This window comes from Cynocephalus volans, chromosome 5 (genome assembly GCF_027409185.1).
Source record: "Cynocephalus volans isolate mCynVol1 chromosome 5, mCynVol1.pri, whole genome shotgun sequence".
Lineage (NCBI taxonomy): Eukaryota > Metazoa > Chordata > Mammalia > Dermoptera > Cynocephalidae > Cynocephalus > Cynocephalus volans.
The window spans coordinates 113,541,904-113,568,265 of NC_084464.1; the positions used below are offsets into that span (position 1 = coordinate 113,541,904).

General features: G+C 42.8%; 1 protein-coding gene across 5 annotated transcripts in view; it reads right to left on the reverse strand.

Annotated features, from left to right (window-relative positions):
• Positions 1-19,665: 19,665 nt before the first annotated feature.
• Positions 19,666-26,362, reverse strand: part of FYN (FYN proto-oncogene, Src family tyrosine kinase) — a 209,034-nt gene continuing 202,337 nt past the window's right edge. For all 5 annotated transcript variants that reach the window (XM_063096817.1, XM_063096819.1, XM_063096821.1 and 2 more), the window contains one exon: positions 19,666-20,278. In XM_063096817.1, the coding sequence (XP_062952887.1) occupies positions 20,070-20,278 (209 nt within the window). In that variant the 3' untranslated portion in view covers positions 19,666-20,069. The remainder of the gene's footprint in view (positions 20,279-26,362) is intronic.

The window sequence follows — 26,362 nt, forward strand, 5'->3', positions numbered from 1 at the left end:
GGTTTTGGCTATTCTCCACTACAGTCCTCCGCTCTACCAACTGAGCTATCGAAGGCCCCGCTGGTTTTGGCTATTCTAAGTCTTTCACATTTCCTTATAAATTTAAGAATCTTATCAGTTTCCACAAAAACTTCTGCTGGGATTTTGATTGGGATTGCCTTGACTTTATAGGTCAATTTGGAGAGAACTGACATCTTAATAGTATTGTTTTCTAATTCACAAAGATGGAATATCTCTTTTCACTTATTTGATTTCAGTAACAATAATCTGAGTTAAACTATAGTTATTTTCAAATGATTAAGCATAGAGAGAATTTAAAACATATATCTACACTTGCAAATGAATGTTTTTAGCAGCATTATTCACAATAGCCAAAACGTGGAAGCAACTCAAATTTCCATCAACTGATAAATGGACAAATAAAATGTGGTATATCCATACAATGAAATATTATTCAGCAATTAAAAAAAAGAAGTACCAATACCTGCTACAATATGGATGAACCTTGAAAACATGCTAAGTGAAAGAAGCCAGTCACAAATGTCCACATATTGTATGATTTCTTTTAAATGAAATGTCCACAATAGGCAAATCTATAGAGACAGAAAGGTTGGTGGTTGGCAAATCTATAGGTTGGTGGTTGCCTCGGGCTGGAGAGAGGGGAAGAAATTGGAGGAGTGATGGGTAAGGGGTGTGGGATTTCTTTTAGGATAATGAAAATGTTCTAAAATTGGTTGTGTTGATGGTTGCATAACTCTGAATATACAACAAAACATTAAATTGCACAATTAAAATGAGTGAGTCATATGGTATGTGAATTATATCTCAATAAATCTGTTTAAAAATTATCTGTAAGTCATTTTGTTCATTATTTTTATGGACCAAATTGTGTCCCCCAACATCCTTCCCCCATATATTTGGAGACTGGGCCTTTACAGAGTTAAACCAAGGCCTTTTGGGTTAGCCTTAATTCAGTCTGACTGGTGTCCTCATAAGAAGAGGAGATTAGGACAGACAGAGAGACACTAAGGATGTGTGTGACCAGAGGAAAGGCCATTTGAGGACACAGTGAGGAGATGGCCATCTTCAAACCTAGGAGAGAGGCCTTAGGAGAAACCAGCCCTGCCAGCATCTTGATCTTGGACTTCTGGGCATCAGAACAGTGAGAAATTTCTGTTGTCTAAGCCACCCAGTCTATGGTACTTTGTTATGGCAGTCTTAGCAAACTAATACATCTATGTTGATTTTTATATTCTTCAATGCCAAGTTCGTCTAAAATCTATCAGTAGATAAACTTCCCATGTGTGAAGAGAAGTCAAACTGGGCCATGTTTTCAGCTCCTGAAGAGTTGTTTTTATTGAAAACATTTTGATGGTAAGAAGTACTTCGTAATTCCTGACTTTTTAAAAAAAATTCTAGACAAATGAGATTCTTTAAATTAGGGGGAAGAGAGAAATAATTACTGAGAAATCAAATTTTGAAATACTCAGTATTGTCAAATTCTCAAGATAAAAATTCTCAAGCTGAATTTCATACAGTAATTATGGTAAAAATTCTTGACTCTGTTTAATTAAAAAAACATGTTTCTCTATAAACCTCCTAGAAGGAAACATAGGGGAAACACTTCAGGATGTAGGACTGGGCAAAGACTTTATGATTAAGACCCCCAAAGCACAGACAACAAAAGAAAAAATAAACAAATGGGATTATATCAAATTAAAAAGCTTCTGCATAGCAAGGGAAACAATCAACAGAGTGAAAAGACAACCTACAGAATGGAAGAAAGTATTTGCAAACTATGCATCTGAGAAGGGATTAATGTCCAGAATATACCAGGAACACAAACAACTTAATAGTAAAAAAACCAAATAACCTGATTGAAAATGGGCAAAGGAGCTGAATAGACATTTCTCAAAGGAAGACATACAAATGGCCAACAGGTACATGAAAAAATGCTCAATCAAAACTATATTGAAGTTTCATCTCACCCTAGTTAGACTGGCTGTGAAAAAAAAGAGAGAGTATGACAAATGCTGGCAATGATGCGGAGAAAGGGGATGCCTTCTACACTGTTTATGGGACTGTAAATTAGTACAACCACTATGGAAAACAGTATGGAGGTTTCTCAAACTACAGATAGAACTACCATACAATCCAGCAATCCCACTACTGGGAATACACCCAAAGAAATGGTAACCATCATGTCAAAGGGATACTTGCACTCCCATGTTTATTGCAGCTCTATTTACAATAGCCAAGACATGGAATCTACCTAAATATCCATCAATGGATGTCTGGATAAAGAAAATATGATATATACACACAATGGAATACTACTTAGCCATGAAAAAGAATGAAATTCTGCCATTCACAGCAACATGGATGAACTTGGAGAAATTTATGTTAAGTGAAATAAGCCAGGCACAGGAAGAAATATTGCAGGTCCTCACTCATAAGTGGAAGCTTAAAAAATAAAGAAAGAAACAACAAACGATAATATTTTGAACTTTTGGAAGGAGATAACAGAATTGTGGTTATTAGAGGGAGGAAACGGGGGAGGGGGAAGGAGGTTAGGGAGAAATTGGTTAGTGGACAGAAAGAATGAATACCTTTTGTAATGACAAATATTCCAACTATCCTGATTTGATCATCACATGTTGTGCACAAATACTGATAGGCAACTCTGTATGCCACAAATCTGTATAATCAATTATGTTTCAATAAAAAAAGAAAAACATGTTTCTGTGTGTATTAATACTTTACAGTTCAATAAAAAGTTCAAAAATCACATGAAAACAGATAAAATTATTGGAAGACCCCACAAATCTATTTTTGGGTTATACTTTTAAAATTTAAATCTTTTAAGGAATTATGGTAATTACTGTATTTTTTTTTCTTTTGGAAAAAAAGCCTGAGAAAGAAGTGAATCTTGTTAACCCACGAGTATGAATGAACACAAGGGAAGGTGTGAATGGCATATTAATGAGAACAGGCAAGGGAGCCAAGACTTGGTTTTCTAATTTGTAGTAATGTATGTTTCCCGGGAAACTGAGGAGCTGTGCTGTGGCAAAGCAGTTTTGAAATCGAATTTAAAAACTCAGTATTATAAGTAAACATTTGACTGTCTACTATTGGTTTTTCTTCTAAACCAAATATTAAAGTTGGCCAAATAAATACTTTTGGTGAGGATCATCTCAGGGCAACAGTGGGGAGTAATAACTCTATTTGGTAACTTCCTCAAAGTCGCATGGGCAGGAACACAAGCCTGAGTCTTTCTGGCACCAAAGCCTGTTCCCTTAATCACTACAGTAGATGCGATTGAAAGAATTGGTCCTGACCCTTTACTCCCCTTTGCTGTAACTCTGCAGAGCTACCCACCAAGGATGGGGCATACTTTCTCTCCTTGCTGGTGTGTGCTTGACCACACGAAGTGTCTGGCAAATAGAATGTTAAAGATCTTGATGCAGTCAGAGGACTTAAAGGAGTTTGAGAGGTTTGGCTTGGCTCTGGTGCTCCAGTGAAAGCCGTAAAACATATATGAGCTGCTCTGGGAGCCACTGCCCCCTTCAGCCTTTGCCCCAGAACAAACACTGGTGGAACAGACCTGAACTTGACCTGAAGCCTGCAGCCAAGTCTTGCAGTGGGCAAGTTGAAACTCTGAGCCTGGAGTCCAAATAAAGGCAGCGGGATGTGGTCTGCTTGTTGACCCATGAGAAAAAACAACTTGTTATTTTAAGCCATTGAGTTTTGGGATAATTTCTGTAAGCACAGTGTTATCGTAGCAATAGTCAATAAAAGTATCTGATGTTCTCAAAGTTTGGTCCTTGGGTTATCTGCATCCAATCACCTGGGCTCTTGTTAAAAAATGAGAGTTCCAGGAAAATAATTACTTATGTACACATCAGATGAGACAATTCAGCAGTAGATATTAAACTTAAGAATACATTAAAATTAATTTTGAAACAATTCTACTTCTAGATATTTCTCCAAGAGAAATCCTTATAGATGTCCCTTAAAAAGTGCAATGATGTAAAGTTGTTTGTAACACTGAAAATCAGGAAATAATCTAAATCTCCATCAATAGAAGAATGGTTAAGTGAATGATGCTATTTGTACTCTATGGAATATTATTAAGTATCATTTGTTAAAAAGGAGGAGGTGAACCTAACTGTGCAGACATGGAGAGCTCTCTGAGATGTATCGTTTGGTGAAAAGTCAAGGTGAAGAACAGTATGTGCAGTGAGATTTCATTTATGTAAAGCAGCAGCCTGGGTATAAGAATGTGTTCAAAAGAACTGAGAGGATACAGACCAAGGTGACAAGTGATGACCTTTGGGAAGGTATGGTTTTGGGTGTGTGTGTGTGTGTGTTGCTTTATCTGTAATTTTTGTTGTTTTTACACGAAGATTAGAATGTACACATATCTTGTCCCATCGAGAAGAAAAATTTTATGTATTTAAAAATGTAGATTTCTGGGTCTCATCCCCGAATCAGAAGAGTCCGTGAATCCTCATGTAACTGAAATTTCAGTCCCCGTTCCCTCAGCTGCCTGAGTCAGCTGTGAGCTCAGGAGGGAGCAGGGTAAGAGCTGATAACCCGACCAAGCCAGATCAGAGACAAACTGCAGGGTGTCCCCTGTGAGCGGGACATGGGGGACAATTCTGCCTGAGGGTTTTCTGGTTTTAAGAAAGACAAAGGAGGCTCTAGAGTCACTGAGCTTCTGGAGAAATTTCCTGTTATTTGCTAGCATGCCCTCCATCCCACCCTGGTCCCATCTGTAGCCCGGGGGGAGCATATCTGAATCTTGGAAGGGTAAGGGGAGACACTTGTGATAGGTACATTTGTCAAAACAGGGCATGAGAAGTCAGGAAGGGCATCGTCTCGTGTGGCCAGCCCAGGGATAGGATGCCAGACACCATTCTGCATGGAGACATTCTCATGAGAAAAAGACGAGGCAGGGGCAGGAATAAAGCCAAGGGGAGTTTTCAATGTATTTTGTGACCAATTTCATCTATAAAACCAGGGACTTGCCCTGAAAAACAGTCCCCTATGCCCTGTAAGTCTGTGATCTTCTGGGACTCTCTGCTGAAGGTCAGGTTCATCACCTCTAATAGAGTGGTGCCTCCTCAAAGGCTGATGTCAAGGCCCAGGACTTGCAGCCCCAGATCAAGTAGGAGAAGAGCTGTGGGCTGGGCATGCTCACTTGGTGTGGTGGGACTCAGGTTATCCTGTTCCCCAAATCCCCAGTCCAGCTTCATGGCTGCTCCCAGCAGACTCATCACAGGTCCCTAGTCCCCGTTGTGTCAGGGACTTGCTTTCTCAGGAGTCGAGTCATGCCAAGCCTGCCTCGTCTGGCCTGGGTTGATTGGCTTCTCCAAAAGCTGAAGCCCCATGGCTGAGACTGCTCTGCAGCCCTGCATTGAGGGGAGCACCTGCAGCGGTGGCCTGGGTGCTCTAGTCATTAGCCCCCTTTGGTGTCCTTACCAGCAGGGGCAGACTGTGAGACAGCTTCCTGGGCTGCTCAGACCAAAGTCGAGGGAGGGAGCCTTCCATGGCCGGGCTGCTGGGGCTGGGTAAGTGGGACCGAGAGGGAACCAGAGAAGTGTGTTGTGCAGTTGTTCTGCTGCACAGGTCTCCAGGAGGAGGACGACGGGAGGAGAAAAGTACATACGTGTGCTGCAGATGGACTGTTTGCGTGCCCATATGTTGAGATCCTAACCCCCAATGCGATGGTATGAGGGGGTGAAGCCTTTGGGAAGTGACTAGGTCATGACAGTGGAACCCTCATTAATGGGATTAGTGCCCTTATCGAAGGGGCCCCAGGGAGCTCCCTCCCATGTGAGGACACAATGAGAAGATGGCTGTCTGTGAACCAGGAAGCAGGCCCTGACGACACTGAACCTGCTGGCGCTTGATCTGGGACTTCCCAGCCTCCAGAACTGTGACAGATAAATTTCTGTTGTTTATAAGCCACTCAATCTACGAAATTTTTGTTACAGCAGCCTGAACAGACTAAGACATGTTCCATGACAAATTCCTGGGCCTCCTGCCTGAGAAAGCCTGATTTAGTAAGTCTGGGGAAGGGCCCAGAAACCTGCATTTTTAGAAATTCTCTTAGGTCATGTGCAGGAAGGTTTGGAAACTGGTTTTAGGTTAACCTGGGTTGGGGTTTATTCAGAAAGCTCAGGAAGGATCAGAGGTCAGTGTGAGAAAGTGGACTTTGCTTCAGCTGTTGGGAGTATCTTTCCCTCCCTGGGCTCAGGAGCAAGGGCTTGGTTCACCCCATGACCTACGGCTCTAAGCCCAGCCCCCCTCGCACAGAGGGAGCCTGGGACAGTGAGGTGCTGAGTAGCTGCCAGGCTGGAGTGGAGCTGTGAGAGAGTCCCCAGGGTTGAGTTCCAGGCGCAGGGCCTGGGAGGAGCCGCGAGGCCCACATCTGCAGTCAAGATTCTCATCGCGATATTCTTACATGTTTGCAAAATGCAGCTAATGCTTCAAGCACTGTCTGCGTGAGCAGCTGCTTTCTATTCTTGACATGGGGCCACAGGATCTTGAACCTGAGTGGACATGTGTCCATGTGTAATATAGACACACCCTCTCCTGATAAACCTGTAGCTGGGTGTGCCTATAACTCCAAGTAATGGCAGGGCTCTGCAGATTTCCCTGGTCAGTGGTGGGAGTCTTCTCAATCAGGCCCTCTGCATTTACTAGCCAGTTTCAGCCATAGGCTGGGTGCTTTAATTTTAGACAAGAGCAATCCTAACATTTGCAGTGGAGAGGCAACAGCCTTTCCACCAGGCTAAAAGTTCTAGAGTTGTATTCTATAGCACCAAATCCAGTGTTATGGTTCTAATCAGTTCAGGAAATAAAAAGTCTACAATTTATTTAGGTCTCTAAGACTAAGAACTTCTGGCCAAAAATGTGCCCTTTGATCTTCATCTCTTTAATCTGAAGCATTCTCCAAATGCATCTCCAAATACTTTTATTGAAGATTGTATTTTAGGATTCCAACCCTTGGATTAAGTTCAGTGGAATATCTGACTGCTTAATGTGTGCCAAATTCCTACCCTCAGTGAGCCTGGATGCAAACAGAAGAATTCAAGGACATATGCTGACAACCAGAGCAGGGAGTAGTGTGCCGTGGGTGCCACTGAAAGACCAGAAGCCTGCTGTGGGGAGCTCTCAGGAGGCAGTCATCACTAGATGTGTGAGTTGGGTCTCAAAGGATGGATAAGCTTTTAAGAAGAGGAGAGAGAGCCAAAGAACATTCCAGGCAAGGAAAAAGACTGGAAGAGTGCAGAGCATGCTTGAGGAGTTGAGGATAATTCAGTGGAGCCAGGACATAGGGTGGGGGTGATGGTGGAGGTGACAGGACAGATGAGGCTGGCCAGACAGTGGAGTCAGACTAGCGGGGCTAAACTCCCTTGAATCAGCTCAAGCAAAGAGACGGTGTGCTGCAATCGTTCAGAGAAATCTCATAGAAATGGTGCTCAGGTGGTATGATCGGACCTCCAGATGTGGGAGTATGGACAGCAGCTGTTCCTTGTCACTCTCTGGGGGCCCACAGGCTCCAGCCACGGCTTCTCTTTGCAGACTGCCTCCTCAGTTCCCGCAAGGGACCAACTCTGGTCCTGACACAATGTAACCTGTAGGCCAAGGGTCCATCACTATGGCCTGTTGATTCTTGGTTCCAGCTTGAAGAAGACAATTTGATTAGTCAGTGGCCAATGGATTGGTTCCTCTTGGTCAGGCAATTACCCCTCGTACATCGGCTATTCTGGTTGGGGTGGGGTGTCATGTGCAAGAACATGACTGGCTTGGCCCTCCCTTCAATAGAGGGTATAGTGTATGGGGACATGGGCTGAACAGGTCCTCTAAACTGGTCTGTTCTACTAGTGGAAACTGTCACGTTTTTTGAAGGGGAGAATGACATCACCAAAGCTGTTATTCTGGAAGATTACTCTCCACCATGTGAAGGATAAATCTGGAGATGAAGGGGACGCTGGCAGCACGTATGAAACATCTACCACGTACAAGCACTATGCTAGTACTTATGTGTGTTCCTTCTGTTAGTTTTCACGAGAGCCCATTTCACTTATGAGGAAACTGAAGCTGACAGGCTTGGAGAAGTGAAGTAGCTTATCCAAAGTCACACAGACAGTAAGCAGGAGAATTGAGATTTGAACCTAAAATCTGTCCAGACTTGAAATTCTCGCTTTTCCACCACTCCAGGCAGGAATTCTGCGGGACAGCCTCACATGGATGCTTGCAGGCTCTCGAGGGCCATGGGTCCACACCAAACCTGTCATCTTCTGCCCACTTTCTGTTCCTCCTCTTGGGTCTTCTCTTCACTGATGGCATCACAAGCTACCCACTCAGCCCCAATCTCTCTATATCTCAGTTTCCTTGTCTATAAAACAGAGATAATAATATAGGTCCCCAAGGTGGTTATGGGAATTAACAGAGAGGATTCTCATGAAGTGCTTAGCACCTAGCTTGGTGCTTGACACGTGGTGTTTGCAGAATTGACAGACAGGGCAATTGATTGGATGTGAGGGACCACCGGAGTATGACTTGGAACTTTACTTGTATAATGCAGGAGTTGGCAAACTTTTTCTGTAAAGTAGTAAGTATTTTCAGCATGTGGGTCACACAATCTCTGCTGCAACTACTCAACTTTGCCATTGTTGGGTAGAACTAGCTACAGACAAGACATAAACAAATAGGTGCATCTGTGTTTCGAGACAAGTTTATATACAAGAGCAAGCAGGGGCTGATTGGACCCTGGGGTTGTCTTTTGCTGACTCTTAGTCTTTGTTCTGCCTCCTCTCATGACAGTGAGGCCATGTCTATTTAGTTCATAGATTTTTCTCTAGGGTCTAAAACAGAATGATTAAATCAGAGAAAAGCAAGCAAGCAAGAACAAAAGAGAGACTGAGTAGGGACAGGACTTTGGGGACCACCTGGATATCAGTTGCAGGGTTCAGTGTAGGAAACAGAAACTACACCAGGGTTTTTAAGCAAAAGGGATTTAATATGGGGAAACTGTTGGGAGGGCTGGAAGAGAGGGTTCGAGGCTGGGCCTCCAGGGATGATTACCAGAATGTGGTAAAACCAATCTGCCAGGGAAGCTGTCACCTCTGCCACAATCAAGAAGGTGGGACTCAGGAAGCTGCCACTGGAACTGTTGACTTTAAGAACACTGTAGCTGCAAAACAAGGCTGGAGTGGTCAGAAAGCCAGGAACAGCATGAACTGCTGCCACTATAACATTTGCTAGGCAGTAGGGCCTAGCCACGGTTACCTCCGCAACTGACTCTGGACACCCATGAAGCTGAAGACTGGACGTCAGCGGCTCTGCGTGACCTTGCTTCCCAACAGAAAACAGCCAAAAGCTGCAGGAATTTGGCTTCTGCCTCACTTTGCCTTCCAAACATCATGCAATTATGTCTAATTGGTGTAGCCTAATTCACAGTCATGATCCTAATGGTAAGGGAGTCTGGGAAATGTAGTTTTTAGCTTCCTAGACTCTGCAGCGACAGAAGGCATCCCGGAAAAATGTGAGAATAGCGTCACACCACTTTTAGTGTAGACTATACATTCTGGTGATTGATTGCTGCAAAACAAACTATCCCAAACCTTAGTGGCTTAAAACCACAATCATTTATCTTGTTCAGAAATTTGAGATTTGGGCAGGGCTTGGTGGGACCAGCTTGTCTCTGCTTCATGAGGAGTCAGCTGGGGTAGTTCGCGGTGTGAGCAACCCATGCAGCCACGTGGGAGCCCACACAGAGGGAACCAAAGCCCTCACCAATTGCCCCAGCTGAGCTCCTGGTGAGCAGCCAGCACGACTTAGCAGCCATGTGGATGCACCATTGTCAAAACATCCTCCAGCCACATCTGAGTTGCCCCAGCTGATGCTGTGTGGAGCAGAGATGAGCTGTCCCTGATGAGCCTTGCCCAAATTGCAGATTCATGAGCAAAACAAATGACTGTCTCTATTTCTGCTGCTCAGTTTTGGGGTGATTTGTTGTAGAGCAAGAGATCACCAGAACATGCAGGTTGTGCTTAATGGGAAGGAGGGAGGGGAACAGAAGGGGGCAGTTAACAGGAAATGAAGCAGTCAGAGCCAGAGAGGGGCAATGGTTGACTTAAATGTAAGCCAAGTCCACCTCCCTGTGTACCACCAACATTCAGACTTACCAGCTTTCTACCTTTGATGTCTCCTGAAAATCTATCTAGTGTAGTTTGGGCTGTATCTGCCCAGACAGCAAGTCAAAGCTTGGGCTAAATGCTGGAAGAACCCTTTATTCCTATAGATACAGGTTGGGAATCCCTTATCCTAAATGCTTGGGACCCGAAGTATTTTGGATTTTGGATTAGTTTTGGGTTTTGGAATATTTGCCTGTACATACTGGTTGAACATCCCTAATCCAAAAATCTGAAATACAAAATGCTCCAGTGAGCATATTTCCTTTGAGTATCACGTCAGTGTTCAAAAAGTTTGAATTTTGGAGTGTTTTGGATTTTGAATTTTCAGATTAGGGATGTTCAATCTATACTGCTGCCTGGGGACTCTTTTTGTCTCTCCCAGAAACTTCCCCTTAGCAATTTCTGATCATGTCTGAAGAATTTTGATTTTGAAATTTCTGACTGTCATAAAAAGGCAAGACTGACCTACTGTGGCTGTGACTTCTACAGAGTGCCAGAATAGCTCAGGTGATTTCAAGTTACAGGGTTGTCACATACGGTTGCACTAGTTGTGTACTGCACAATTCTAGGAGGCACCATTCATATTCTAGTTATTATCCCTTTGCATATTAATTACAACAATTTTCTGGCAGATGGCAGCAAAGTGTCTTGAGGTAGGTTAGCTTTTTCTTTATTGCATACAGGCAATCTATAGCAAGTGGCAGGAGGCAAAGGTACAAAACTAGTGTCTAACAAATCTTAAGCCAGAGGCAGGGATTGGAGGAAGAGGTGGAAGGGATGGGTAGCAGTATTAGGATTGAAAAAAGGCCCTTTTGCCCAACCAAAATGGGCACCCAAGAGATAAGAAGTGTTGAGATTTGTGGGGTCAAAGTTCAACCTCATGGGGCCAGCAAGGTTATAGAGGAGACAGGAATTAGTACAACAAAAGGAGACTGACTACTCAGGAGAAGCAGACAGAATCAAACGCAGGTTTGTCCTGAAAGATAGAATCTAATGGCTGACTTTATAAGTAAATAATGATCCTTTGTGGAGAGATGGGGATGAAGATAACAAATGAATATTTAAGTAAAAATGTTATGATGCGGGGTCTGGCTGGTGAGTGCCATTGGTTAAAGTGTAGTGCTGATAACACCAAGGTCAAGCATTTGGGTCTGTGTCCTGGCCAGCTGCAAAAAAAAAAAAAAAAGAAAAGAAAAATTATGATTCTTACGGGATTGGGAGCAGGGGCGAGAAGGATGGGAAAGGAGGAGTTGAAGGGAAACAAACATTGATTGGCACTGGTGTGCCCTGCTGAAGCCAAGGGTATCTGGTACATCTACGGTTTTACCCCACCTCTGACCACGCTATTTCTCAAAATCTACATTAGTCATGAACAAATATCATAATTCACAGCAGTAGTGCAGCTTCTGACCGTCAAGGTGGATTAGATGGTGCCTTTTTTATTTCATATGGATTGTAGGTTGCAAAACTTTTACGGTTGGAACAATGTTCTCCATTTTGCACTTGATTCTGAAGCAGAATCCCAGCCAAACACAGCCTTTTGTTTTATCTACGTATCCTCCAAGGCCTCCACGGCTGCGTGCGTGCTGCTGTTGTTCTCGGCCTGCTGTTTTAAGTATGGCTTGACTACACTTCCATCCCCTCTCCCACTATTCAAGAACAAGTACTTACTTGCATTAGAGCAGAAAAATACTGAATAGAATGAAGCATTACTTTCTCCCTCTCAAATACAGTGAGGTCATGGTTTAGTGACAGCACGACAATGATTAATGCTTTGCACTTGCACTTAGAGACCTTCAGGAAGTATAAACGAACATTTTCCCAAATTTGCAGGTGAGAGGAAGAAGAGGCTCAGGAGGGTTGCGCCGATCACAATCTGGTTGCTCTTCCCCTTCCCGTTATCTCACAAGCTGTGCTTGGGTGAACAGTCCTGGAGATGCTCATATTTTAAATCAAACTAAAGTCCACTGAAGTAGGAAAATTATGGATTTTTACAAAAACGATGTGGGCAAATTATTATTGTTTTTAACAGGGTTTTTCCATCACTTCCCCGTGCACAATATAAAGTGGTTAATTTACCAGAAAGCATTGTTATTCATTCCCTAACTCTAGGCAACTGCTGCCATTTGCTTACCATTTCCTTGCTCTCTGGGAATTGACAGACCTTCTGGCTCCATTTAGGGCGGTTTGGGTTCCTGAGCGGTCTCTAAAGGCTCAGCTTCCCTCCTGGTATCTCCCAGCGCTCACCCTTTGGGAAGAATCTAAAATGAAGGATTCACATACCCGGATTTAGTTTATGAGTGGCTTAAATAAATCCTTTTGTAAACACACACCAAAAAAAAAAAAAAAAGAGAGAAAGAAAATCTCTTGCTATTTAGTGACGTTATTCCCCACAGTACTATGCATACACTTTTCATTAAAAACACGATCTGAATAGTACTCATTTCGTTCTCTCTTGCTTCCAATTAGCTACCCATTGATTATTACATAGCAAGTACTTGATAATCAACCAAAGGAAAAATGTCCAGAACAAAACAACCAGAACACCTTGCAACTGCTAGATATACCTTCCTTTATGATTTTACACATCGCAGGATGATTCAAGCAAAATAGCCTGGCTAGTAAATGCAAGGAGAGGAAAGAGTGACAGTGGATTGGTACACGGGAGAAAACTCCTACTAATTGTTATTAATTGCCTCTTTCCCAGCAATTCCTTAATTCTCATACTTAAAAATATATTTTGAACTATATTCCAGCTGGGACATTGGAGCCAACAAACTGCCTGAAACCTCACTCTCTGGTCTTGAATGGTATGTTATCTAATACTCCCTCCACACAGCAGCCCACTAATCAGAATAAATGATGTATCTATGAGTTTTTTTAATGGGTGTATGTGAGAAAGAGGGACAGAGAAAAGGGTGGGGGGAGACAGAGAGGCAGAGAGATACTGAGATTTTTCTTTGTGTGGTTTTAGTTTTTCTTCATTTAGATTCATTTGCTGAGCACTTCCTATATTTAAAGCATGAGCTGGACCCTAACTGCGGGCTGGAAGTCAGAAGGAAGCACATCCAACAGCAAGAAACACTGGAACCCTGTCATTAAGCTGTACATAACCTACTTGTTTGTGTACTTGTCTTGAAGGCATCTGTTACAGTCCGTTTCATGTTGCTATGACAGAAATACCTGAGACTGGGTAATTCATAAGGAAAAGAGGTTTATTTGGCTCACGATTCTGGGACAGCTGCACCTGGCATGAGCCTCAGGCTGCTTCTACTCATGGTGGAAAGTGGCAGGCAGCCAGCAGGTATAAGCAGATCGCATGGCGAGAGGAAGCAAGAGAGAGAGAGAGAAGGTGCCAGGGTCTTTTTAAGCAACGAGCTCTCGTGGGAACTAATAGAGCGAGAACTCACTCATTAATCCCCCCTCCCCCAGGGAGAGCATTAATCCATTCATGAGGGATCCGCCCCCATGACTCAATCAGTTTCCGACACTGCCACATTGGGGATCAGATTTCCACATGAGTTTTGGAGGGGACAACACATCCAAACTCTATCAGCATCGCCTCGTCCAGGAAGCCTCCGTGCATTCTCCATTCTGGGCTAAATGTCACTCCTTTGCTATCACCTGTGCTTCCATCTAGAAGAGCGCTGACTGCAACCACCTTTTATGGGTCTCCATCCTCACTAGGCTGTGAATATTAATTATCTCTCTTTGAATTTCTGGCACTAAGCACAGGTTTAGCCCATAATAAGTACACAAAAAAGTTTGGAGAAGCATCGGATGGTAAGTCCTTACACATATCCACAGTCATATCCACCTTCATCCCATTGCCTTGAACAACCCCAGCAAGGACTCCTATCTTCCCAGCTTTGATTTCTTCCTCTGTGTCCAATGTCTCCATCCTTTCTACTCTCACTTGCTGAATCCTGGTCGAGCAGGCTGACCCGACCAGACCCGTACTTCCAGGTAGCTCTGGATGGTTTTCCTCTTCCTTCCCATCATCAAACTCCCTCATCTTCTGTCCCATTCTCAGTCATGCGGCTGTTCTTTGCTGGGTGAAAAGGAAATCAGGTAAGAGAAGCCATATTAATGGGGGTTAGTGTTACCTCTCCTACATACAATATTGACACATTAGCAGTGATGTTTTATGGACATCGCTGTGCTGTGCTTCTTACACAGGGCACAGGCGCTCCCTGGGTCACACAGAAGTGTGCCAGGGATACTACAAGCCACAGTCTGGGAAACACTGCTCAACTTGACACTTTGGCAAAATAATTTTATATGAAGACAAAGATGGATGACATAGGGAGTATCGCATTTTTATAAAATCACAAAGTTAAAATGAGACCTCGAAGACACTTTATTTAAGACTGTGTATCACTTGGTGCCTTTTACTCCATGCTGTCCCCAGCTTCCAAGAGGCACAAGTCTACCCCCATTGCTGCTGGGACGAGTTCTGGGGAAAGGATTGGGAAGCACCAGTTGTGTTCACTTCAGGCTATAGATTGGGCCTTCAAGTCGTCTTCAAGACTGGTGACCACATGTTCATAATGGGTAGGGCTAGTGCTGTGGGCAGCATGCAAAAAATCCCATGTGCTTAGCAGGTTCTCAGCTAAGTTATTCGAAGGTAAGCCATTCAGCCCACTGCATGGTGGGTATCATCAGTCTAACCACCTAACCACCCACCCACCCATCCATCCACCCACCCATCCATCCACCCACCCATCCATCCATCCATCCATCCATCCATCCATCCATCCATCCATCCATCCATCCATCCAACAACTGCCATAAACTCATCATTGTTTTAGGTACAGGGAAAATAATGGTGAACAAGGCGGGTAGTTTCTGTTCTCAAGGAGTTCACAATCTGGCACAGAAAACACATTAAATGAAGAACAATATTATTAAACTTTGTGGTGGCATTAAACATTATTAGAAGAGTAGTTAAGTATTCTGGAGAGGAGCATAGTGTTCTAGCTTTTGGGGGAGCAGTCATTTGTCATATCCACCTTCATGATTACATTTTCATTAAAATAGTCCCTGCAACACTGGAAGACCACTTATTTTTATTTGTGGTCCTCAGAATCAATTTTTAAAGTAAAGGTAAATTTGTTCCCCCATGGGATTCTGAATATTTTGCATTGGGAAAGAATGAAGTATGATTTAGGAGTTTACTATGAAAACTTTCTGAGAATATAGGTATATATAAATTCTGAAGTTACATTTGATATTTCAAATATATTAAAGGTAATATTTTTTCATTATAATCTGTTTTTGAGAATTAAATAAAAATAAACATATGTAATTGTAATCGCTTCACCAATCTATACCTCACGATATTATTTTTAGAATAAAAATTTGTTTGAGCTTCCCCCCCCAAAAAATCAAAACCAGTCTTCCTTCCTCCCTCCCTCCCTCGTTCCCTCCCCTCATTCCTTCCAGCACATGTTTTTGACAGCCTATTTGAATCCCAACAGTATAATATACAGTGGTAAGAAAGCCAACAAGATGGTGGGACTGCAAAATGGTGCAGCCTCTATGGAAAATGGTATGGAGGTTCCTCAAACAATTGCAGATAGATCTACCATACGACCCAGCTATCCCACTGTTGGGAATATACCCAGAGGAATGGAAATCATCAAGTCGAAGGTATACCTGTTCCCCAATGTTCATCGCAGCACTCTTTACAATAGCCAAGAGTTGGAACCAGCCCAAATGTCCATCATCAGATGAGTGGATACGGAAAATGTGGTACATCTACACAATGGAATACTACTCAGCTATAAAAACGAATGAAATACTGCCATTTGCAACAACATGGATGGACCTTGAGAGAATTATATTAAGTGAAACGAGTCAGGCACAGAAAGAGAAATACCACATGTTCTCACTTATTGGTGGGAGCTAAAAATTAATATATAAATTCACACACACACACACACAAAAAAAAAGCCGGGGGGGGGGGGGAAGAAGATATAACAACCACAATTACTTGAAGTTGATACGACAAGCAAACAGAGAAGACATTGTTGGGGGGGAGGGGGGAGGGAGGAGGGAGGGAGGTTTTGGTGATGGGGAGCAATAATCAGCCACAATGTATATCGACAAAATAAAAATTAAAAAAAAAAAAAAAAAGATTTACTATCAGTTCCTTAAGAATAAAAAAAAAAAAGATTTGTCAAAAAAAAAAAAAGAAAGCCAAGAAGAGCCATCTAAATCTATGAAAATATCTTTCAGGGACAAATTGACCAAATGCCATTTTATTCAAATACAACTTGGTAGGAAGTGCCTATCCTGTCAAGTGAGGTTCTCTTTTCCCAAGTCATGACAAAGAAACAGATGACATCTCTTTTGCAGTGGGCTTTAGTAAAATTCTCTCCTGCAAGCTGCTGAAAACCTTACCTTCTTTCAAGCCTGATGGAAGAACCATTCCAGTTAATACAGTATAAATTCTTAAGGCCCCCTAGGAAATCGCAAGTAAATTTTGCAGCTCCAAGGCCACTAGAAAAATCCTCTGGTGCCAAGATTTAGCCACAGGAGGATTCCTATCTTTCTCAAGGTGGGTAAAAACCCTCTAGTGCTTGTCAGAAAATCTTCAGTAGTGCGCTGTTTGAGAGATTCTATTTACCCTAACTTTTCTCATGGAAATGCCTGGTGCCCCATAAACCTTTCTGTGCCACAACTGTGGCAGAGCCAAAAGCATTGTTTGCCCCAGTCTGTATATCTTGATGCTCTAACATGTGGGACCCTGCATCTACTCAGGACTCTGGTCCTCCCAGCCTTCTGCGCATGTGAACCAGGCAGCATCAGAGGAGAATGTGAGCTGCCGTGAGAATGGGGTGAACAGATATCTTTTTGTCGCAGTTTACAATGTCAGAGCTTTGTAAATTGTCTTCTCCACTAGTTTATTAACTGATTCTTAAAAAGTAAAAAGAAACAGTTTATTAGGAAGACTTCCTACCCAGCAGAGCAGTGTCAGATGCCAGCTCTCCTCAGGGAATGGGAAAATACTTATTCACTACCAGGTTACTAAAGACAAAAAATATCACACCATCACTTGACACCAAGGTGATACTTTTCTTTCTTAATAAGAACTTTCTGGTCAGCAAGTTCCTACCCCAAACTGCTATACCTTGTTAGGGAGAGGCTTCTTGGGAGGTGTTGGGATTCCCTGGAGGTGACATTCCATTCGGTCTACCTCAGGAATATCTCTTGATAGCACATCAGGCTCTTAGAAGAAAAAAACAAAATGTCTCCGATTTCTTTTTACTTATAGCTACTCTTTTACTTTTATTCTTTAGATCTGCTCTAAGCATATCAGAACAGTTCTGGCATGCTGCATTTTGGAAGAGTGCCCTTGAGCTGACCAAAGGCCTTAGTTTTGCTTCATATAAAAAAATTCACAATGAACTCAACTGATGAATTAAATGCTGTACTTTGATTTGAAAACACTATATTTTTTCTTAAAGAATCTCTGTTTAAAACAGGTTATTTTTTCAGATTTTCTTGAATGAATCAAAACATAAAAATCCTTCAGAGAATATTTGCAAATTCTCCAACCTAGTGAAATGTGAGGATTAAAATCAAAGTTACCTTTAAAAATATCTAGAACATGTTAATAAATCGCCCAAGAATGTGATAATAATTATATGTAATAAGATCTTTGGCATTTTTAAATCAATTTACCAATTGTACAAGTATTAATACCAAAAACAATACCACAAATTTTTGGTTAACCACAAAATCCCTGTTTCACTTTTTTTTAAAGATCTTGGAAACCCTTTCTAAACATAAAGGTTATTTCAACAAAAAAACTGTCCTCCTTGTATGACTCCACATGACATCATTGATTGATCTTAGAATCACACACAGGCTCCTAGAGCTGTAGGGACGTAAGGGTGAATCTTACCCAACCCCCTCATTTGCACAGACAGGCCCTGAAAGCAAGAGATGCAGGCAGTTGCTCAAAGTCCCGCAGCCAGGTGATCTCAGAGCCAGGCCCAGACAGGAAGCTGGGGTCCACCCACTGTGTTTTCTACCACTCCAGATCATCTCCCTGCTGAGCAACTGCATTATAGAAGCGGAAGAACATTCGAAAACATATATACTGACTCTAGGACAAGAAAGATTCTTCTTGTAATTGCTCTTTCTCGTACAAGTGGGACATAGCAAATTCCAGTTAGAGAAAATGTCTAATAAAATGTTAAGGTATGCCTAGTCTTGCTTTAACAATCCTCTGAATTAGCCAGACAATAGCCTAGCCTTTTGGGGGTGGGGAAGACTCTCCAGATGTTCTGAATATTTCTGTCATTTGGAAATCATTGCACAATGGCTAAATTCACCAGGTGATTCCTTACCATCTGGTGTGAGACAGATATGCCACGGAACTACTAGAGTATTGTCCATGATATAAACAAATGACCAAAAAAAAAAAAAAAAAAAAATCAAATGTAAAATGCTCTTTTTAATTACTAAGTTAAGAAAGTTAAACAATTAAAAAATGTAAACTCACAAAGAAATCATAACAAAAAAGGAATTAAGACTTCAGAGTTGCTACTAAGTATTAAAAACTCAATGGAAAAGGATTTTTGATTTGTTGTTGCTAAACATATGTAATTCAAGGTTGGTACAAACAGCAACTAAAAATGTAATACATTTTTTTGTGCATCCCCATGAAATGTAAAGCAGTGCATAGTTATTCCACTGGAGAACTCTCGGACATATAGAAAATCATTCATTAGAAGTACAGGACATTTAAAACACTTATTTTACAATGGGAAATATACAACCCCCCACCCTTACCGTCCCCGCAAATTTTAGCTGCTTGAGAAAGTTTAGCAGGTTGACATGACTACAATGCTATGGGATTTAGACCATTTAAATGTGGTTACAAGGTTTATTAAATTAAAAATGTCTGAAACATTTCAGCATTCATATTTTTATAAAAGAAGTTTGTGTGGTATCCATCTTCCAGTTCCCTTGGTAGTATCGGCCATTTGCTTGCTTAAATATGCTCACTTCTAAGTTTCAAGAATAAATCCTAGTAAGTTGAAGCAAATACTGGTAACGGAACTTGTGAATTCAGCTCCTTGGGGGGTTCTGAAAAGAGTCAAAGTAACAACCACCCACAGATACAGTCATGAACAAAAAAAAGTGCAAACCAAATGAAAAAAAAATCATGCTTTGTAAGAGCCAAAAATGAGGCCACTGGTTTTTAAAATAACACCAGTGCTTTGATGCAGATTTTGCAGTAAAATCCTCACTCTGGATCCCGTAGCTTTGTGGTGCAGGTTGGCCATGGTCTCCACATTAGCACCCACATGGTCTATGTACAGGGACATATATATTATATATATTCATATTTATAAAAAGGAAAAAACAAACACCTATCCTGATTGTTTTTTGTTAAAACATGAAAAAAAATTTTATTGTTTTAGACAAAGAGGCCACTTTTGGAAAATAATACTTTTTTTTAGTTGAATCAGGTGAAGACAGAGTTAAAATCACATAGGATTTGCATTTTAAAAAAAGGAAAGCACTAGGATCGTTGGCACTGGAGTAACTATTTACAATGAACAGAGGTTTGGCCTTTTACATAACATCAATACAATGCATTTTCCAAAGTCTGAGAAATAACAAGGTTCTGTCTTGAATGCTTCACAGAGGAGGTTCGGAATTGGGGACAAGTGTCATTAATGAGGGCCATGGAAGTTCGTCAGCTTCAGAGTCACATGCAATCTGATCCTGGACGGTTCTCGCTGCTCTGCTCAGGAGCAGCTGGCTACGGAATTGAAAGCTAATGGGGAGGGGGTGGGGAAGCCTCTGGGACAAGGCATCTCTCTGCAGACCTGGGTCTTACAGGTTTTCACCAGGTTGGTACTGGGGCTCTGTGGCAGTAAAGTAGTCTTCCAGGAAGCCCTGCAAGTACTCAAAAGTGGGACGCTCCTCGGGGTCCTTTTTCCAGCAGTGGATCATGAGCTCGTGCAGGGAGATGGGGCAGTCCTGTGGACAGGGCATCCTGTAGCCGCGCTCCACCTGCTCCAGCACCTCGCGGTTGTTCATGCCTGCAAAGACAAGCACAGTGAGAGCGGGGACCTCCGGCTGCAGGCCCTGACCACCGCGCCTGGCATGCCCTTCTTCTACTCTGAGCCTGCACATGAGTAAGACATGTGGAGGGGCCCCACCTCACCCAGGAGTTGGACCCTGCCTTTAGTGGGATACCATACAACTCAAAAATAAAAGCGCTGAAGCCCAGATGATGAATCTCAAAAGCATTATAAGTGAAAGAAACCAGACATAAAAGGCAACATATTGCATGATTTCATTTATATAAAATTCTAGAAAAGGCAAAACTACATCGATAGAAAGCAGGTCAGTGGTTTCCAGAGGGGAGGGGAGGAATGTCTGCAAAGGGGCGAGAGGCAACCTTGAGGGGTGACGGACATGCTCTGTACCAGGGGCCAGCGAATTTCTCCTGTAAAGGGCCAGAGAATATTTTTGGCGAGTTGCATATGATTCCTGTTGACATCTTCTTTTTACAACCCTTTAAAAAAGTACAAAACAAAAACAGGCTGGGAGCCAGATTTGGCCCAGAAGCTGCAGTCTTCTGATGCCTGTCCTCTATCATGTATGTGGTGGTATGACTGTTTCTGTTTGTCAGAGCTCATTGAATTGGATTCTTAAAACTGTTGGATTTACATAATAATTCGATTATTTTGAATATTCTGTATAATATTCTGTATAATTTTATGTACAATCTTCTGTATAATTTACATAATACTTCAATTAGGCTGACAAAAATATATGAATAAAGCAGACGAAAAAAAAAAAATCCCTGTGGGATGAAAGCACACTGCCCCTTGTTTATAACATTCATGAACTTCACCAGTTAGTTTTCCTCGTGCTTGGCAGAACTCCTGGTGCCCCCCTGTCCAGATCTGCCATCATGGCTGGGCACCATTTGGCCCAGTGACCCCACAGTACCCCAAGGTTTGGTGACTTTGATGAGACAGGGCCTCTCCAGTGCCTGTGTTAGCAATGACTTCAGTCAGGTCGTCTATCACTTGGGACCCTCCTGACCCTCTGGGGGAACTGACTAGTGTTGACACATCAGGCTGCACAGCACTAAAAGAAGACATGGTGGGAGCCTGCTAACCCTTGAGAGAAGGTAGCCACCCGCATGCGGCCTTTTTGACAGCACAGGAAACAGCGTACTCAGGGTGAGGCAAATGCCTTGACCTCTTTCCCAACTACTGCCACGCACCATTCTCTAATTTTTCCTCCTTTTCTTGCCATATCACATTCTACCATCTTCCTGCCAAGCCCTTATATGCTTTGGCTGCTCCTTGGCCCCAAGCCTGTAATCTGGAATCCTCCCCAATTTCAGACCTCGTTAATTTACGAAAGCAAGAAAGTGATTTGGAGCCATGCAGAGACCTAGGTTTCTTCCCCTGTCTTCCAGGACTACAGCAGGAACATAACATATGCAAGTAGCTCCCTTGAATTCTGGAGGAAACGGCAACCTGCTAGCTAGGAACCTGTCAGCCTGCTCAGAGGCACAGGGCCCAGAGCACAACCCTGTCCGCCTGGGTTGGGACACTCAGATGTTTGGATCTGTTGCCAATTCTCTTTATTGTGTTGTTACTTTTGGAGCTGGGTGTATCCTGGCTCCTCCTTGCTGTCAACCCCGACCCTGTCAGTCACATGTTGGTCCAAACCTTTTTAGGATGCTTTCTTATTCTCTGCCCTTATAGTTTTGAGGTGATCAAATCTATATATTATTTCTGCTGTATTGAAATATGCCTTCAATCTAACTATTGTACAATAACCTCACTCGCATGTTAGGGCAACCCCTTATTTCAGGGAGAGAGTTTGGTGAAGGAGTCTGGGTCCCTTCAGTAAAGGGACACAGTGCCACACATGTCTTTACAGGTGCCTTCTTTTCTTTTTTCTTTTTTTTAAAAATTGGATTTAATGAGAGTGGATCCAGTTCTACATGGCTAATACTCTCTTCTTCATATCTTATTTAGGGCAATAAGCTGTGTAACCCTTTTTTCAAAATTTTAAAAATTATTTTAATTTATCAATATACAATATAGTTGATTTTCGTGTCCCTTTACCAATTCCTTCTTTTCCTCCCTCTTTCCCCTCCCCCATCAACATCATATCTGTTCACTTGTCTTAGCAAGTTCAAGGAACTGTGATTGCTGTGTCTTCTCCCCACCCCTCGTTCATTTGTGTATTTATTTATTTATTTTTATTAGCTACCACAAATAAGGGAGAACATGAGGTATTTCTCTTTCTGTGCCTGGCTTATTTCACTTAATATATACAGGCGCCTTCTTTAGTTGGGTGTTTGAAGGGAGAGACGTCTGCTCTGTGGCTTAATTAGCTTAAATCCTCCTTCAACTGCTGAAAACTCAGGATCTGGGTGGGAAGCTGGAAACAAGGGGAGGAACGTGGAGCAGCTTGGAGAATGAAAGGCAGCCTTTTCCTGCAGTGCTCTAGACAAACAGAGTAAGGGACAGAGGACAGCATTTCCTCATCCAGAATTCCAAAATCCAAAAAGCTCTGAAAACATAACTCACCTGGCAGCAAAACTGATCTGAACTCACCTCATCTGGCCATAAAACCTGACCTGATGTGAGGCTATTTACTGTTTTTATCTTTTCATACATATGCCCCAGAAAGGTTAGGAAGAGAGTACAATCACACATCGGGACAGGCATTCTCCAAAGTGTGTTCTTTGCCACATATTTTTGTACAGTGCTTGGTTTCATAATATTTTGGAAACCATAGTGCCTGTACCTGCAGGAATCCCTCTTGTCTCTGCTCCCGCCAGGAGCCTGTAGGAACTGGAGGAAAGACAGGCTGAAGGTTTCAACCTCAAGGTATGACAGGCCCTTCTGGAAGTGGTTACAACCCCCCAGAATGCCTCCAAATGCTTTATTCTGTTGCTGAGACTCCGTCCAAAATGGCACCACAGGGTTTAATTAATCACTTTCCCATTGCTCTGTGGCACTTATGTCAGTAAATGTTTCATTTTATTAAAAAACAAACTCCTCAAATGGAAAGATTTCACTTTTTAAAACAAACAAAACACCTCCTAATTCACTCTCTGCCAATGGAAAGTTTAATCGGCCACTTGGGTCAAGCCTATTTTTCCAGTGCTCAGCCCAAGCCTTGGACACAGCAGATATGGCAACTTGCACCTCAGCATGTAGCATCTCCTGAGGCAGCTGCTTCCTGGGCATGTGGCGCCGTGGTACGGAGCTGTCACTTGGCCCACACTGGACACGGCTCATGCACATGTTCTTTCTCGCTCTCCACCTCTTTCCCTGCCTGCATCCCTCTTCCTTCTCTTCTCATGCCTTCTTTTCCCCAGACCTCTCTGAGCATGAGGAGCACATGGAAACATTCCACGCACTGGGCCAAGTAGAAACATACCAATGACAGCTTTGCCAGAAAAGTGGGATATTCAACAATGCCCTTGGCTGACAATGACAACTAGAATGGAACTAGCTCTTTTCCAGCCATCCATGAGCCAGAACCCACATGGCTGACCCGCAGACCTGGCGCCTTTACAGTGTGTACTGCGACGTTAACTGCACAGTTGAGATATGCCCACACACCAAGGTGTGGGCTGGATTTTATTTTACAAACAATAATAAATTAAATGGATTGTGTTAACATTTAAAAATAATACGCTCAGTTATAAGAACTTTGAAAATCATATTTTTTTCCAAGAATTTCTCTTCTGGCAAATGGCTTTTTTTGTAAACGTACACTATCATAAAAATGAGCCTATTTAATTTTTTCTTTTTAGGTGGTATTATATTTTTGTTAGAGAGAAAACTGTTATCTCCTCTTTTTTAGCCACTTTTTCTCAAGACAATGGTTTTACCTAATACCTGGTAGGTAAAGGGCAGTGAATGGGAAGGGATTTACATGAGCGTGGGCACTGGCGTGGTCAGGAAGGTTTTGAGGGACAAGGGGACACTGGAGAGAAGAATCTTTTTACCATCCTTCCAACAGAAGAGGCAGACAGATAGGGAGGAGAATGCCTATGAGTGTTTTTCTTTTTCTTCCTTTGTCAGTGGGGAGAGGGCCAGGGGAGAAACAGAAGAGACAGAAACTTTAAAACATGGTGTCTGGGCACGTTTTAGAGAAACACTGTCATCAACACTTTAGGCCTCCAGGTTTCCTAGTGGGAGCTGCAGTAGAGACCGTTTTCCAGCAGCAGGGGCGGTCCCCACCAGCCAGTGGGGCCTGACTGTGGGAAGTGCCATATGCACACCGTGTGTGTGTTCCCTGGTTCCCAGCCTGTGTCAGGGAAGAGGTCAGGGCTGGGCAGCCAGCAAGCACAGAGACCACTGCCTGGTTTCCTTCCAACCCCCTCCTCTGCTCTCCTAGCCCCACCACAGCAACTTGCCCCTCCTGCTATCTCTTCGCTAGAGTCAGTCAGGAAATCGGGCCATTTCCATGGGTCACTCTCACAAGGTCCAACTCAACGGTACTCAGTCCACAAAAAACCGGAGGTCCATTGTGTGGGGGTTTGCCTTTGAACCCCTCTTCCCCGTGTCCTCCGTGGGAGCCCCGTCACCTTGGATTTTAGGCTTTCAAGCATGGTCCCTGATATAGCATTACTTTTAGTCAGCCTGCCCAAAACACTGCAGTTGAGATTCTCCAGCCAACAGGACTGTACTCACTTCCTGCCAAATGACTAGATTATCCTTCCTAAATCATTTTGCTGGCTTCCTCCAGCAAACTTAGAAGTCAAGTTTCCAACTCTCGCTTTCAAACCCCAATTCTGTAAGGTTGCCAACAATGTCTACTCTCGTGTATGTGTTTTATTTTCCCTTCTCTCCTTTTTGATTTTTCCTCTCTTTTTCTTTTCAACTTTTCTGTTCCTTTTCTTTGTGCTGTACATTAACTCAGTAGAGCCTCCCCTCTTCTTTCAGATTCTTTAGGGAAGGAATAAAAATCACTTCCATTGGCAAAATACCGAACTAGATGCCACTTCTTGACTTCTGACTTTGCATGTCTCAGCAGCTGACGTGACTTCTTCTGGCCTCAGTTTCTCCATTTGTCAACTAAATACCTCAACATTTACTGTGCTTTCAGCTGTTTGAAAACGTCTTCTATGAAGGAAGGATGTTTGTGTTTTATAGCTTTCCATTTGTGCAGCTTCCCTATATGGATCTCAGAGGGGCCATATCTGCACAATTGGCAATTTTAACTGTTATCCGTTCATGTAGGCATCTGGATTTAACTATGAATTGCAAGAACTTGGATTTTTGTGCCGTGTGAATAATGAAGCACTTTTAACAAGGGGAATGATGTTCAGGTTATCAGACATCCAAATTACTTTTGCAAACTGAGCTTTCTATTCAAAAGAAATTATACTATATTGTGCATAAGGTCTTCTGTGTGAGGCTCCCTTTGTTTCTCTGCGTAGACCCTGTAAGAAGCCCGTCTGTGTACTCCTGTGTTGCATGGTGCTGCGCTAGTGCCGGGAAGGAGAACGGGTGAGCTGCTGGTTTTGCTCAGCACGAGCCTGCACCATCGCATTGCTCAGAGCCTCATGTGCTCCAGGTATCTTACAGCAAGCACGAGGCTTCAAATTAGGTTTTGGTATAGGATCAAAGTAAAAATTTTTGGCAGAGAAATGCTGATCAAAGAGTATAGATGAAAATAAAAGACTGCTCTTGAGAGGTACAATAAGGATTAATTTTGTTTCTCTTTCCCTGTCTTACCAGATAACCTCAGGGCAGCTGTTTCTCTTAAGCCCTCTATATTAATAAATACAGAAATGACGGCTACTCAGGTATCACAATACTCAAAGGCTATTTAAAGTTGATAATATGATATTATGAAGAACTCCTTTCTCACAGAAAAGAGCAGTGACAAAGAGGGTGAGGGTGCCCATGAGGAAGGCTGTGACACTGCACAACAGAAAATGAAGGGCAGCAGAATGCAGGGCCCAGGAGCCAGAAGTCCCTGTCTGGCTGTCCTCCCTGTTCTCTCCTCCTCTCACCAGCCACACTGGCCAAGAGTAAACTTGTAGGGGGAGGGGACAGCATGACCTCTGGGTATTCCAGGCAGGATTCTCTCTCTGAGAAAACATCATGAGCTGAAGGAAAAGCCCC